General features: G+C 33.9%; 2 protein-coding genes and 1 non-coding gene across 4 annotated transcripts; all 3 read left to right on the top strand.

Annotated features, from left to right (window-relative positions):
• The first annotated feature begins 1776 nt into the window (after window positions 1–1776).
• On the top strand, window positions 1777–6895 carry LOC114318605 (chaperone protein dnaJ-like protein). 2 transcript variants are annotated; one of them, XM_028265530.2, is made up of 8 exons: window positions 1777–2171; window positions 3156–3273; window positions 3400–3519; window positions 3829–3915; window positions 5500–5576; window positions 5743–5870; window positions 5981–6117; window positions 6593–6895. In XM_028265530.2, the coding sequence occupies exons 1-8, from the start codon at window positions 1957–1959 to the stop codon at window positions 6668–6670; spliced, it is 960 nt and encodes a 319-aa protein (XP_028121331.1). In that variant the 5' UTR covers window positions 1777–1956; the 3' UTR covers window positions 6671–6895. The 2 variants fall into 2 exon arrangements, with proteins under 2 accessions (XP_028121331.1, XP_028121332.1); XM_028265531.2 differs by having other exon boundaries at window positions 1821–2171; window positions 3159–3273.
• Window positions 6896–8679: 1784 nt separating this feature from the next.
• On the top strand, window positions 8680–8759 carry TRNAL-UAG (transfer RNA leucine (anticodon UAG)). The gene has a single exon. It is a non-coding gene; the product is annotated as a tRNA-Leu (tRNA).
• Window positions 8749–13415, top strand: LOC114318604 (alpha/beta-Hydrolases superfamily protein). The gene is made up of 5 exons (XM_028265528.2): window positions 8749–9177; window positions 9852–10090; window positions 11697–11809; window positions 12500–12640; window positions 12762–13415. The coding sequence occupies exons 1-5, from the start codon at window positions 8928–8930 to the stop codon at window positions 13012–13014; spliced, it is 996 nt and encodes a 331-aa protein (XP_028121329.2). The 5' UTR covers window positions 8749–8927; the 3' UTR covers window positions 13015–13415.
• Window positions 13416–16925: the final 3510 nt, after the last annotated feature.

The raw sequence follows: 16925 nt of genomic DNA, 5'->3' as shown, positions 1-16925 counted from the left end.
AAAAGGACAACCCAAAGACACGATTGATGGCGAACGTTTGATACATAATTAACGTGGAGCCAGTGGGGAGTGTCCGAAGAGAAGGAGGGGGTGAGGGATTCGGGAATGCCTAGGAGGGTCCATAGGGCTCAAGAAGAGGGATAGTCACGCAAAGCATGGGTGATGGTTTTAGGGTGGGATTGGAAGTGGGGACAAAGGCTGTCTTGAGTAATCTTTCGAGTGAGGAGGAAAGATTTGGTGGCTAATTTGGCATGTGAAGTAAGCCAAAGGAAGTGTTGAATCCGGGGGGTGGTGGGCGTGCGCCAAATCCATGACCAACTAAGGAAAGGAGAGGTAGAAAATGGTTTGAGGGCAAGAAGGTAAGCCGATTTATTGGTGAAAATACCATTATGTGAAGATGTCCAAGTGAAAGTGTCTTCGGCGTGAGCATGCCAGTTAAGTGTGGTGCTCTCAATTTTGGATTTAATAAGATTGGGGAGGATGGTGGAGAGGCAGTCAAAATTCCAATGGTGGTTAATCCAACAATCCTCAATTTTGAGGCCCAACTCTCTAAGAACAACTCAATTAATAGCTAAAACAGCTATTAATGTCAAAATATGACATCTTCTGCAAAAAATAACATTTACACTAATACGATAACATTGTTAAAATTTAATTTATTAACTTTATAATATGATAAATTATAACTTTGGCATTTGCATTTGACAATTACTGGTGGAGATGCTCCAATGGAAGTCATACAAAGTAATGACTACCTATCATAGTATTATTATTGTAGTAGATCCTCTTTCTTTTTAAGTATAAAATATTTATGTTACTTTTATAGAGGTTGTTATTAACATGACACACTATTAATAATGCTTTAATAGTTGTATAATTAGTTTCAGAATAATTTTACACGTAATCTCATTTCTTATGTCTTGTTACTTTTAAACATAAAGTAATATGATTCACATTTATAAATGCATATATGACTCATATACTTGTGTTATTTAATAAAAAATATAATTTCTCATCTCTTTTTAAGTTACGAGTCCATGTGTGATCGTTCAATTAGATAGGATATTTAGCATTGCTAACAAGTGATTCTGAACACTAGTTAGAATTAATTAAATAAAGAATAATACGTATCCAAAAAATTTGAGCAGATGGTTTAATCAAATGCATGCAAACAAATAAATCTTTCTTTATTTTTGCTTTAAACTTTATTTATCTCATTTTCACTTTTATCCTTAGGCTGTGTTTGGAGAAAGTGAGATCTAAGCCAAAAAATTAAAAAAATCACCAAAAAACTCTAAAAAGTCAAAAAAAATTCCAAAAACTATATAAAAAGCTCAAATATTATTTTTTTTCTCTTTACTTTTTACATATTTTTCTGTAAAAAAAAAATTAAAAAGTCATTTTCAAATACTTTCTATATTTTTATCTCATATTTTAATAAAAAAAAGTCATTAAAAAAGTCACTTCCCAAACTAATTTTTATTTCGATCTGGACTGTAACCCAATTGGTTATGGGGAGGGCATTGACTTGTATTGTAATTTAATTACTAACATTATATTTGTCAAAAAAAAAAAAAACTCTCTTTCTTTCTAGCCAAATTGTTCCTAAGATTTTGGTCAAAACTCTAAAAATATCACTAATGACATGACACTCAATAAAAAAAGAAAAAAAATACAACATCAAAATCAAAATATCAAATCATTCCTGATAAAACACACTGTCACATCATTAATAATAGTTCTAATTAACGCTCTCACCCATTTTTCGATTTTGGCTCCAAACATAACAAACAAAAAACTACTTCCACAAAAGGTGCCCTCACTCGTTACGGTACCTAAAACTCACTGGTTCCAAATCCCACAACAAAACCCCTATCTCTCTATCCGAATGCAATTATGCATCTATGTTTCTCTCTCTACATTTCGGATGAGTAGCAGAGCAATAGCCGAATAGAGATGACAATGAATTCTCTCTCTCTCTACTCTCCTCTTCCTTCCATCTCCAATTCAAGGCTCGATTCCTCCAAAACCCTGATTTTTCTCAGAACATCTTCCCATGGAAGCCCCAAACGCCTCTCCTTGTTCAGAAAAGCTTTGCGAGCTCCAATTATCATCTGTTCTTCTGCTAATGACTCCTCTGATTCAGTCCCTTCCGGCGAAAACATCCCTAGGTTTCATGCTCTGATTCAAACCCTCTTAATTTTTTATTCACTTATCTGTAGATTAATTATGTAAATGAGAGAAAATTGGTTGTGGGTTTTTTTTTTGGGTCTTAAGTTTAAGTTGCTAATTTGAATGAATTCTGGGTTGGATTAAAAATTGGCTGTTGTTAATAATTGTTGGGGTGGATGATCATGATATTTCTACAAAACTGTGATGTAACTGATTTTTTTTTTTTTTTTTTTTTTTTTTGGGGGTGAATTTTTGGTTCTGAAGTTTAAGTTGGTAATTTGAATGAATTCTGGGTTTGGTTGGAAATTAAATTATATTTGGTCTTTTGATGGTTAAAATTGGTTGTTGTTAATATTTGTTGGGGTTGATGATCATGATATTTTTAGAGAACTGTGATGTAATTGAGTTTTTTTTTTTTGGTGAATTTTTTGGTTCTTAAGTTTAAGTTGCTAAATTGAATGAATTCTGGGTTGGATGGAAACTAAATTATATTGGGCCTTTTGATGGTTAAAAACTGGTTGTTGTTATCGCTAATAATTGTCGGGGTTGATGATCATGATATTTTTACAAAACTGTAATGTAACTGAGTTTGTATTGGCATAAAGAACTGCGTCATCTATGCATTATTGAGGAAAAATTAATTGGGTTTGTTTGTTTGACTTTATACTAGTTAATTCAATATAGAAACTATGAGTGCGCATTATGTATAGTCATATACAAGATAAATGATTCAATGAAAGAGCTATATCAGTTGCATATGTATATTTTCCAGCCATGGACCCACCCCTTTTTGTTTGAGAACAATTGAAGTGGTTTAAACATTGATCTATAACATTTTGTTGGTTATGTATACAAGGCTAACCTTATTGTTGTAATCTTCCTGATATGTTTACGTGTTTGTACTAATAAATTATCCTGAGAATACAAGAATCATTGTAACAGAGATTAAAGGTTGAAGAGAGATTTTTACGTTGTTTTCACAGTAGCTTCTGCATTATAGAAGGACCAGAGACTGTTCAGGATTTTGTTCAGATGCAGCTGCTGGAAATCCAGGACAATATAAGGAGTAGGCGCAATAAGATTTTTCTCCTCATGGAAGAGGTAAAATTGACTCAGATTTTCATTCCATGAAATCATTTCTCTTCTGTTAAATATGAAATATCGCCTTTTGTATTTTACATTTTGCTTGATTGAATACTTGTTATTTGTTACTTGTTTTTTCTCTAGGTTCGGAGATTACGTGTACAACAACGCATAAAGAGTGCTAAAAAGGTTCTTGATGAGAATGGTGAAGAGGAAGCTGAGATGCCTGAAATCCCATCATCGATTCCATTTCTCCCTCATGTGGTGATTCTCAAATAAATTTTGTAATCTACATGAAATTCAACCAACTATACAAAGCACACGTGGCATTGCTAAAGTGAAGTTGTAATGATGGCATACACGCCTAACTTAACAGCATGCATGCTTTGTGGAATCAGTGATGTGTGTAATGGGCTCTATAGGGGTATATATATGGCTAAGAATAGAAAAGGCAAAAGATTTTAGATGCTTTGTTGTGCATGCCAACATGGGTGGTAATTGTTTGGTATGGTTTATCTATGCATTTGAGTGATGATTCTTGAGCTAACCTTGTGCATCTCTTTTTTGAAGTAGACACCAAAGACATTGAAGCAGCTATACCTGACAAGCTTTTTTTTCGTATCTGGGATTATTGTCTTTGGGGGTCTTCTTGCACCAATAGTAAGTTCATGAAGCCAACAAGGGATAGTTTCCTTTTCTATTCTCACTATATGGTTTTATTGACTAGTGCCAAGTTTTATATTCAATAACCATCATCTGGTTTATTCTTTATTATGGTATTTTTTACAATACAGTCTCTTGTTTTAGAGTCATTTATAGCTTCAAAACAAAGCTTGAGATGGCTGTGAGGCTATATAATGTATTAAATGTAGGACACGGTACACTTGGAACATGTTGAAAATTTATATTTTTATAAATGTACTTTATGTCAAATATTCAAATAGTTTATTCAAAGGTAATGAAAACAGGTAACACAATACTAATTAAAACTAAAGGTCATATATTTATAACTTGGACATCGAGATATCATTCACGGAACAATTGCAATCTAAAGAATGTAAAACAATTGTAGAACATTGAAATATATTTCATCTTATAAATGTTTCAAAATGTATTTAGAGTGCATGAGTTGCATTCCAAAAAATACGGAACATTGTTTGTTATTATTAAGATGTTCATCACATAGATCGTGGTTGGAGGGTTCAAGAAGTGTTGCCGATATGCCGTAAAGTATCCAATATTAGGAATTTAAAATTTTAATTAAGACACTTTTAAGAAGTGTCAAACATGCTTTCAAGATCATCCGTAACATGCTGTGTCCAACACAACATGCCTTTACCATAGCAGTGTCTGTGCTTCATGACTGAGGTTTGGGAAGTAGAGGGATAGCAAGTTCTTTTTGCCTGGGTCCTGTAGGATATACAGTTATAGGTTTTGGGTTTGTTTAGCTGATTTATTTGGAAAAGTAGCCCTGAATATGAAAATAAAGGTAGAAAGGGGAGTCAAGTTCCTTCAATATGGGAAAGTACTGTATCTGTTAATTTTCTAACCTAAAAAATGTATCCTCATTCTAGGAAGTTTATTGTTTTTTTCTTGGATCCCGTTCTTGGATCTGCTCTGATCTAGTCCCATACACGGCCTAATGAGTCCTTAATGTTTTTCCTAGTCAGTTTATTTGGACTTTGTGAAGAAATAGTGACACTTTTAATTTCAAGGGAAAAGCAATGATGTTAAGATTGGACTTCCTCCATAGAGTTCTACTTATCAAATAAAAAAATTGAAAGAAAGAGAGTTCAAGCAATTAAAAAGCAGCAGTCATGTTATAATGCAACTATTGAGAGATGTTGAGATCAATGAGTGGGAACACAAGGATCAATAAAATTAATATTGGAAATAAGAGTTGGAATAGCTCTTAGCTTGAGACAGGTAATATTGCGAAGTAAGTGACGGGAAAAATAGAAAGTAACAATGTTGACTTGTTGAGATGAACAAAGGTATTGTTTGAGTGACTAAAAAAGTTTTAGTTTTCAGGGTGGACTTTTGTTTTGTGATGGGAGCCCTGCCTTGCCCGTTGGGTGCATACAGCCAATGAATTAATTGGTTGGTGGCAGTGCTGCTGCACATGGCAGTACTTATGATTGTGTATAAATGAGATTCCTGCAGACTATAAACATTTGTTTTTATTTCATTTTATTATAATTTCTTCGATTTAAACGCGAGTTAGTAACCTGTTTCACATGGCAGTTGGAGTTGAAATTAGGCATAGGAGGCACCTCATATGAAGATTTTATACACAGCATGCATTTGCCTATGCAATTAAGGTACTTGCTGAAACTTTCTGGTCCCTCTTATTACAATAATTTAATAACATGACCTTCTTAGGATATTCCAAATTTTGTCCCAATATCTTCTGTTAGATTACTTCTATTTTGTTTTTCATAATATGTCATTATTTCCTAATTACACTTGTTTATCTTCTCAATTTAGTCAGGTCGACCCTATCGTGGCATCTTTTTCAGGTGGGGCAGTGGGTGTGATTTCAGCTTTGATGATACTTGAAGCTAACAATGTTGAGCAACAAGAGAAGAAAAGGTGCAAGTATTGCCATGGAATTGGTATGTGTCAAGTAGTCGCAATGATTTATGCAGACATTTTCCTTGCCCACTTAAAAGACCTATTTGCCATATGATTATGAGTTCATATGTTCATATGATTCTGTGGACAGGGTACTTGGCCTGTGCCCGTTGTTCCGCAAGTGGTGTATGTTTGAAAATTGAACCTATTTCAGTATCCAATGCTTCTGATCGCCCATTACATGCACCCACTACTCAAAGGTGTTTAAACTGCTCAGGCGCTGGAAAGGTATGTAATTTGACTAACTACGGCTTCATGGGATGTTTATCAGCATTGGACCAACATTGAGGATATACTGGATTTTTATAGAACTTATCTTTCAGAAAAGGTGTAACGTGACATTCGCCATTTGTGTGTTACTTGATTATTCAGGTTTCTCGTTATAATCACTTTTTGTCTGTCGAGTCATTGATGTGACTAGGTTGTGCATATAATATATGCATACAAAGAAGAACATGTTTAGCAAATACTTGCTTTCTTTTATTTTTTCTGGTGAAATTCATGCTTCACAAGTAAGGAGAGTAGAATTATACTATTTTTAATATGACTAACAAAAAAGCTAGGGTTTCCTCTAGTCGGTGAGCATACCTGTATGTTGACTGCTTTCATTTGCTGACTAAATCTGTTGTACTTAATTTATTGTAATCCCAACTTTATTCTATAATTGAGTCATGCTGACTAGTTACATTTGGTGTTCACTTAGGTAATGTGCCCGACATGCCTTTGCACAGGGATGGTTATGGCAAGTGAACATGACCCGCGAATTGATCCATTTGATTAAAAGAGATTGAAGATCCTCATCATAGGATGTAATTCTGTTGCTTCATGTAATTTTACCCCAAAAATTGTATTTGTTGAGAAGGGCAAAATGTCCACTGATATTTGTCTGTACCCAGTTATACAATTTTTTAGTACTCTATAAAAATAGGGTTTGCATGCATTTGTTTTGAAGATAATGAAGTACTTTCACAAAATATATATTACATGGAATATTGGTTATGCAAAAGCTCTTGACACCTTCCTTCATTACTAACAAGTTAATAATCCTAGTACTTTTTATGTAATGAATGTGCCAATGTATTTTTCCAACCCAGTTCATGGGTAACTGGAGAGCTCTAGTCCAACTAGCGTGAATGCAACGGTGGGCGTGGGATCAATGACCTTGAACACAACCCATTGCATCCTGAATAATATCAGGTATCATGAAAAAAATATCATGAAAATGGTCATAAAAAATTCTCCACCATTAGATCAAGTTCCTCTCTCTCTCTCACACACGACACCATAATAATCTTGGTTTTAAGAAAACACAAATTTTTGCTCTAAAAGTGTTGTCTGCCATGGATTCTCCATTCTCATGCCATAACAACATTGCTGGGACAATTTTGTGCACCGTCAAATACACAGTAGTACAAAGACAGTAGGACTTTTTAACCTGATAAAGTATTTTATGTAATTGGTATTTAACATCATCTTAATTTGAAATTTCATTTCCCATAAGACATAACAATTACTTAAAACTCCACTCATCTAAATTTTTCTCTTATTGAAGCGAGAACAATCTATCTCCATTGCTTTCTAGTGTTCATGATCATCCCTTATTGAATGCCTTCTTATTATCAACACCCATGAACCTTTATCATTCACGTTACGCATTTGCCCTAGCCATAAAAAATCTCATCTAATTTTTCTCATCATAAATTCCAAAATAAAAATCCTATGATCCCAGAAAAAATACTCACATAATTGTCAAGAATTGAGATCTATGGTCCATATTTTAGATTTTTGTTGTAGGATCCATCTTTCAAGTGAATTTTAACCGTTCAAATAAAATTCTAGACATTTTTTGATTTGTTTAGGCCTTGTTTGGCAAGTTGTTTTTTTAGTTTTTTTTTTTTTTTTTTTTTTTGTAGTTAAAATAGACAATAAAAAGACAAAGCCCTAGTTTAACTATCATTTTGGAGCTAAAAAAGCACAAAATGACAAAATAGGCTAAATAAGTTAATAAGACAGAATATCATATCAAACTCATAATTATTATACTTTTTTTTCACAAAAGTTAAAAAAAACTAAAAAATCCAAACGAAATGAGGTTAAAAAAGCCAAGTTAAAAAAGTCTCAACACAAAAAAGTTGACTTTATTAACCAATGTCAAATGAAGTTAAAATAAGTTAAAATAATCAATAAGACAAAATATCACATCCAGCTCATAATCATTTTATTTTTTTCTCTCACAACTATCGAATCAACTTAAAAAAATAATATCTTTCTCAAACACGACTAAAAAATTAAGTAGGTGTTTAGCATGCACTAAAAAAGTACAATTTTTTTGCATATATATACTTATTTGAGTTACATCTATCAACATCTCCTCTCTACTTTTCTATTCACTTTCTTTATTTTTTTACACATTTATTTTATAAAAAATTAAAAAATACACTTGTTTAGAACATCTAAAATCACCCCTAAATAACCAATTAAAATAACTAACTTCCCAGCCAAAACTGTCATTAGATAGGCCAAAACTGATAGTGCTCCTGATTCCAAAACCGTCATTAGATAGCCCAAACCCCCAAACTATTCACTGCTGCCAAACCATGTGACACACTTGATTAAGGTTCCACTTAGGCACTATTTGGCATTACTATAAAGTGTATTTTTAAATTTTTTCTTTTTTTTAATCTTTTTTCCCTTAAATTACATAAAGTATGCTAATTTAGATTATTTCAAATATCTTATTAGAATTTTCATAAGATATATAACGTTTTTATAATATTTTAAGAAGCATATGACAGTTTGGCCGAGTGGTCTAAGGCGCCAGATTTAGGCTCTGGTCCGAAAGGGCGTGGGTTCAAATCCCACAGCTGTCAACTTTATTTTTTTCTCCTAAATCATTAAAAACGACCCCGTTTCACACAATTGTTCTTTCTTTCGTTCGTCCTCCACAAGATCTGATCTGACTATGAAACAAAACATATACACATTGTTAAGAGAAGTTTCATATACACATTGTTAAGAGAAGATCAAAGCGGTCGAAAATGGCGAGAACCATGAGGAACAAATCGGGTTTGGCCGTCCTGAACCGGTTTCTGAGCTCACCAAGTCTGGATCTCCGTCGAACCACGACTACGACCAGGTCTCTGGAAACCCTAGCTTTCGAAGAGGTTCGAGCATCTACTACTACTGAGAAACCCTACAATTTCACTGCTTTTGTGCTGCACGGCCTCTTGGGGTCTGGCCGAAACTGGCGATCCTTCTCTCGTTCCCTCTCTTCCTCTCTCTCTAATGGTATCTCTCTCTCTCTCTCTCTCTCTCTCTCTATATATATATATATATATAATATGTGAGTTGATTTTGTTTTTGGATTTTTATATGTTTTCCTGTTTGATTAGAAAAGTAATGATAAGATTATCATTTCTCGTAGAAAAGAAATAGTTGTGATTTTTCATCAGTGTGTTACCTATGATTTTTAATTTTTAATTTTGAATATTTTGTTTTTAGAATTTTTGTCGGATAATTTAGGTATCAATATATATATATATATATATATATATGTGCAATAACTTGGTTTCTCACCGAATCTCACTAATTTTGATGAGAAACAAACCATGAGGTCTATTTATTTTTCTCATTATTTCTCACAATTTTGGTCACCTCAATCATCCAAAAGTGATGATGAACTGTTAGGCTGTGTTTGGATGATGAATTTGGGTAAGGGTTTGGAAAGGAAAAGGAAAAAGGTAAGGCAAATTTGAATGAAATGTAGGCTAAACTTTTTCTCCATTCCTCCCTTTATTTCTAAATCCCTACCCAAATCCATGATCTAAACACATCATTAATGTTTGAATCTATCCATTTTTTCAATGTTTTAATGTGCATATATGTGTCTGTTTGTGTGTGTATATCAGTTCTCTGTGAGTTCTCTATGAGTTGAAGGTGTTTTTTATTTTTATTTTTGAAAGAGTGGAGGTTGGTTCTTGTGGATTTGAGGAACCATGGAAGATCGGCTGAGATAGAGAGTTTATCCCCACCCCATGACATGGCCAATGCTGCTAAAGATGTGGCTGATTTGGTGAAGTCTCAAGGTTGGGCTTGGCCTGATGTTGTTCTAGGTCACTCTATGGGTGGTAAGGTTGCCTTGCAATTTGCTGAGAGTTGTGCTAGAGGTGATTATGGTCAATCTGCTCAATTGCCTAAACAGGTATTTCTTTACCAAAGCTTTGTAACTGACCTGTACTGCAAATTTGTTTTCTAGATTTGACGCTTTTATTGTGATAAAACAGTTGGACTTGTTAGAACTATCAATGTAAGATATATTTTCTACTAGTTTGGGTGTTAGATATCAATTTAGGCTTGCTAGTAGCAAAATCATGCTAGTTTTGTCACTGTTGCTCTAATTTGGAAGTGCTAGAAGTTGTTCGTCGGTTATTAGTTAAGCTTTCCCTTTGCAGTGTGAAGCATTTTTATAACCATGTTTTTTAGCGTTAAGATGCTTTATTGGAGCATCATCGTGTCAATAATCAATGAAAGTTCCCACAGATGAGTTCATTTTCTTTTGAAAGAAAATGGTATTTGGAAAACTGGATACATCTGGCTAATTGAGCAAAAGCTGGATATACTAATTTTCCCTTTCTATAACTTGTTTTAGGATAAAGGGTAGGTAGACAGGTTACGGGCAGGTTGCATGTTTATAAACTTGGCCCGCTTCATTTCAACTAACTCTTAATTTTTTTATGCTACAAACTCCATTTGACATAGGTTTTCTTTCTATCTTTCTACCAAATATAATATGCACAGGGTAAGACCTTTTTTGTATTAAATATAATATGCTTTTGAAGTTGATTGCATGTTTTTTTGCGGCGATTGGCAATCAATATTACTTTTACGATTGAGTTTGCCATACCTGGCTGGAGTTTGGGCTCTCTGAAATGGCTTGTTTGACTGTGCCCTGCTTGATGCAATTAATCTCACGAATGGGATTCATATGGGTTACAAATCTGTTGCTTTCAACTTGTTTCACTTAACTGTACTGAGGGGTCTCAATCTCCTTTAGTTTTTCCCTTTTGTTTGGTCTTCTATAAAATTTTTAGTTCTTCTTTAAAATTTTTAGTTCTACTTCTTCTTAATACATATTTACAACCTGCTCTAGGTCCATTTGGGTTTTTCATCTAGTATGAGGGCTTAAATGGATGAGATCCTCTAGATAGTGTTATTTGGACGAAGAAAAATTCATGCAACCAACCTTATTAGCCAAGTATTAAAGTTTGTTCTAAAGAATTAGGAATAAGGTTATCACCCTTTTGGCTTGGATAGAATCCCTATTCTTAGTGTGGATTTCATTCTTGGAGAATGGGATTCTCGTTATGAATGACTGCAATTCAAGTATGAGAGAATTACAAGGATAGGAATAGGATTTCTCTTAGAGGTTGTGACTTGGACTGATGGCAATTGCTATTTGTTCCTAGCATGGTGGCGTGGGTTTGAGCCACTGGAGTTTTAGTCTCTCCACCAAAAAGTGGAAGGAAGGTCTCTTTTAGACTTTGTTATAGGCAGAGTCTTGTGCATTGGGTACAATCTTTTTTAGGAATAGGATTTTGATTCCAATCCTCAATTCTTGTCTATTATATTAGATACATAAACCCTATGCTACAGAGAGAGAGTGTGCATGTGTGTGTTCTGTGGAATCTTTTGTCAAGTGAGCCATGTGTAGCTCATTTATTGAATTGAATTCTGACTTCCCTTTGCTGGATAAATTTGATGAGGTATATTTAACTTAACTAACGGATGAAAAACCTGATGCAGGACAGCTGTGGGTACTGGACTCGGGCCCTGGAAAAGTGAACACTGAAAACAGTGATGGAGAAGTGGAGAAAGTTTTGCAGACCTTGCAGAGTCTACCTACATCAGTCCCATCACGAAAGTAAAATCTGTATTCCTTTCTTTTGACCTATAGACTTATTTCTCTGTGTGGTTGTGTACCTCCTTGGTAGGAAATTGAGTTGCCTCATTGTGTTCTATGTACATCTTGTACAAATCCATAATGGGAAATGAATTGAGTGTAGAAAATAGCAGCCATTACGACAAGTAATGATGGGGATCCTAAAATTCCAAAATGATCCCCTTTCAGATAACTCTGGCTGTGAGTTTTGATTTGTTTGAGTTCAGCTCAGTCAGGAATGTTGTTAAGCGTGGCTAACATTGGTTCAGCTTGGCTTGTTACCATGACGTCAATCTTGAGCTCAACTCACCAGCTTAATTGTACAATTAACTTGTCTAAACTTGTCTGATGATAGAAGAAGAGAGAAAAACACCGAGTCCCAAATCAAGAATCATACTTGCTACTATCATACAGGACTATGCACATTCCAAATTTTGTGAAGGTCGAACAAGTAATCACTAACCAATAAAGAAACAAATTAAAACTAAGAATTAAAATCCTAAACAAATTCAACATCCAAAAAAATATATATAATTCCTCAGTAAACTAAAACTTCTAAGGTTCAATTATTCTTTATCAAATTTCTTTATGTTCTCAATCAAGATGTTTACATGATTTCTTTTGAACATTTAATATTGCAAGTCATATAGTTCAATACGGTCCTGGCTTCAGGTGGCTTGTGGACCACATGATTAAGCTTGGGTTCTCCAAATCATTGTCCGAATGGATAGGCAGCAACCTCAAAAAATCAGGAGACCACGAGACATGGGCTTTTAATCTTGACGGTGCTGTCCAGATGTTCAATTCTTACCGGTAAACATACACTTTCACTTTGAAGTCAGTCCTCATTTCATGACGTCTTTTATTTTTTATTTTTTATTTCATTTTATTTGTCTGCATAGTAGAAATTGAGTAAGAATATGCAATCTTTTAGGGAGACGGATTATTGGCCTTTGCTGGAACACCCACCTAAAGAGATGGAGATAGCTATTGTGCAAGCTGAGAAGAGCGACAGATGGGATGCAGATGTGATTCAGAGGCTTGAAAGTCTTGCCGGTCGGAGCCTTGATGAATCTGAGGGGAAGTTTTCAGTGCATGTTCTTCCCAACTCCGGCCATTGGGTTCATGTTGACAATCCGAAGGGACTTTTAGAGATTGCGGCTCCCAGAATTGCTTCTATTGCTTAATTAAGTTCTGTTTTGGTTACTCGTTCAAAAAAAAAAAAATTTCTGTTCTGGTTCTGAGGCGATGATTTAAAAATGCTATTTGTTTCAAGGTTTCGATATGCTTTTTTTTTTTTTGAACACCAAAAAAAAGGACACTTCATAAGGGCATTATAGCATTTGTGGGTCTTGTTTTTAGAGTAACCGTTGCCGACTAGATTTAACTCAATCTATAAGAAGCGACCCACCACCGAGACACCACAGAAGAGGCCAAATTTCGATCAAAATATAATACAGAGTCTCCGCAGAGAGAGCGTGCCCCTCAGGCTTCGAACCTGACTTACTCCGGTGGAAACCGAGCGCGTTGTATTTTTATTTATTTATTATTATTTTAATAAAATTGCTGGATGTTCTGATTGTGATCATTTTTTCTCTGAGTGGCTAATTTATGTGCAACAATGATTTAGACCACTAAAAAATACATCACTAATAGCATTAATACATTAGAAATGACAAAAAAAATAATAATAAAATAAAAATAAGGCATAGAAAGTGGGTGGGGTCCACTGTCACATCATTAGTGATCCCTTTTTAGTGTTTCCAAGCATTTTTTATTTATGTGAACCTTGAAAGTTCAGAAATGTCTATAGCAGATTCAGACACAATTGTTTCAAATCTTTCTTCTTATCTTTTTTTTTTTTTTAAGGTAACCATTTGATAGTTCTGTCTTTTGAAGGAGTTTGTTTGTTAGTTTGTTTTTTTGTTTTTTAACTAAAAAGTTTCAAAAATCATGCTATATATATCAATTAATTATTTTTTTATTTACAATTATCTATTTAACTAAAAAATTTATTCTAAACACACTAACTTTTTTTTCATTTCATCAAAAAATTAATAAAAAATTACATTGCCAAATGGATACTCAATATTCAATTTTTTTGTTTTTTAGATTTAATAGTTGTGTATATATTAGGGGTGCAACTCAGGTGCGGTAGAGGTTGTCTAAACCCAACTCAAATTGTGCTGAGAGTTGTCTAGACTCGCCCAAGTCTGAATTGTAACTCAATGCTGTCTGTCCAAGTTTAACCTGAGTTCAAACCGAATTGTCTAAATTGCACATAAATTTCATTTTTTAGAGCAACTAAGCTAATTAATTTGTTAAAATTAGATTGTTTACAATTTTTTATTTTTATAAAATCATTAATAACATCAAAACAAATAATTTATATAATATAAGAGAAATGTTTGTTATGATGGTCTTTATAATTTATGAGTAAGAAAAAATAAATAAGTAAAATTTTGTATTATGTTACTTGTGTATATAATATATATTCAATATAATCTAACGATATAAATTGCTTTAATATCATCTAATGACTAATAATTTATATGTATATTTAATATTTATATATATAATTCGGGTTTTAAATTGCTTGGGTTGTTTTGGTATCTTTGTCTAAACTTGTTCAAACTTAATTCGGGCTTCTACTTTTTCACCGAAGACCATACCGAATTTAAAAATATTTTGCCTAAATCCTAAATTTGTTTGGGCTGAGCTCAAGTTGCTCGAGTTGAGACCGTCTAGATTGCACTCCTAGTATATATGTATAAAATTAACACCGGGGGTGGTGGCCCAATAGTGAAGGCATTGACTTGTCACAACTCAACCTCAGGGGCTTAGGGTTGGAATCACAACTTACTAATTAATTCTAAGCTTAATAAATTAAATGGCGTAGGCGAAGGCAAAATGGAAGTAAGAAAATAACTAAACAGAAAATTTACTTCATTTGACTATTTTGATAAAAGAAAGTACATCTATAAGGCTTTTATTTTATTTTATTTTTTTATTATACAGTGATCGGTCTTCAGCAAAAAAAAATAAAAGGAAGAAAAGGAAGAAAAAAAAAAAAAACAAAATAACGGATCAGTATCAATTCTCGTTTAGGTTCCATTACATGAGCTTACGGATCTTTCTTACATCTCGTCACCTGAAAGGGTAACAGTTATAAGTATACAGCAGAGTGAAAAATATTACGCCAAGAGTATACAAAACAATCATGGATAGTTATCTAAGCCAAAACATTTGCATAACTTAATTTGAATAAACAAATTAGTTAAGTGGCAGAAACTGAAATACATAAATTATGTAAATAAATAACCATAACCATGCTATAGAACAGAACAGAACAGAACAGAGGTCACATGAGTGACAGTCATAACAGAAGTCAATGGATCCATGACAAACAGAGGACCACAAAGTAGCCAAACACAAGCCAATGGTGATTTAAGTCCCCCAAGGCATGAGACTCCTATGGTGGTACTTACTGTAATAACCCCGGCCCGTAATTAGCTACTAATCAATGATTAAAGATGCTAATTGAGTGGATCAAGTGAATTATGGGATTAATATGTAAAATGCATGATATTTGGCCTTCTATCTGTTACTTATAGAAATATCTGTTTGGAATTCCACTTTAATATGTAAATTGAAAGCCTTATCGGCATCTGAAACCAAAATTGACTACACTGATATGTTATTTGGAATTTTTAGAACCATATGGCGCGTTTTATTAAAAATTGATTCAGTCTGATTCGTTAAGTTGCGTTTGGCAAGCCTTATGTTCTAATTAAAGTATTTTTAGCCCCATAACTATACATGTAACCCATAAGCTCATTTGAGCTCATTTCTTTTATCTCCCTTTGTGGAAAAATTTGAGGGTTTCATTTTAGATAGAGAGAGAGAGAGAGGGAGGAAGGAATTGAAGGAGAATTGAAGACCTTGGCTTTAGATTCATCAAAACTAAGCTAGAGCTAGATTAATTCAAGACTATAGGTATGAATTCAACCCCTAAATTATGAATCTAAGTTATCAACATGAAGATTATGTGTTTAAGGGTGTGTATTGAGCTTAGAAGGAAGATTTGACTGGCAATTCATGCATGCATGTGCATTTTCTTACCAATTGAGCATGATTTCCATAAATCCTCTCTTGCATGTTTGAAATTCATCTTCATTTGGGGAAATCATCAAGTTTTAAGTTGTTTTGTGGTGTTTGATCATGTGTTTGAGAAGTTTGATACAAGAAAAATCCATGCATGTTGTGTTCATAAACAATCTTGAAGTTTAAGTTGAAATTGGGAACTTTTGGCAAACCCTTGAGCCATGATTTTATGAAATAATCCTAAATTCTTCATGTTTTACAAGTTTACTATGTTATCTCAAGTTTTGGGGCCCAAGAGATGTGTTTTGAAGGTTGGAATTCGAGTTTTGAGCTTGAAGGTGCAATATAGAAATTTCAGAATTTGCATCTACGCTCGAGCGTGGGAGTTCACGCTCGAGCGACCACTCTGAGTTCGTACACTCCACTCAAGCGACCAAAAGTACGCTCGAGCGTAAATTGCAAGCTCCCAGAAATTTCATGTCTTTTACAGATCACTCGAGTGAAGTAATGTGCGCTCGAGCGACCATTCACATTTTGCATGTCCGCTCGAGCGAGGAAATCTACGCTCGAGCGTGGACCTTATTTTCAGAAATTTGACTAAGTGTTCCAAGGCATGTTTTGGCATCCTCATTGCATCTTAGGCATTCTTAAGCCTTAATTAAGCCATAGTAATGAGGTTATGGATTAGAAACACACTAAGGAAAGAATGTACTAAGTTATGAGATTCAAGAGTGTGTTTTGAGCAATGTGTTAAGGAAGAACAAGAATCAATATGATGTAAGCTAAGCCGTGTTGGCCACATGAATGTGTGATGATAAGACATGCTTGTGTTATGTATTTTGTGATTGTAGGTCAAGACTCGAGGATTGATTGACCACTTACTGGAACCACTGTGAGTAACATTTTTGTAAAGATATGTTGATATGAATTATGTTCTAAATGAAATGTGATAAGCTATGATTTCTGAAATGATATTTGTTTTCGTGAACGAATA

Source organism: Camellia sinensis, chromosome 3 (genome assembly GCF_055761805.1).
Source record: "Camellia sinensis isolate YWXY chromosome 3, ASM5576180v1, whole genome shotgun sequence".
NCBI classification, from domain to species: Eukaryota; Viridiplantae; Streptophyta; class Magnoliopsida; order Ericales; family Theaceae; genus Camellia; species Camellia sinensis.
This window is presented reverse-complemented; position numbering and strand designations above follow the sequence as displayed.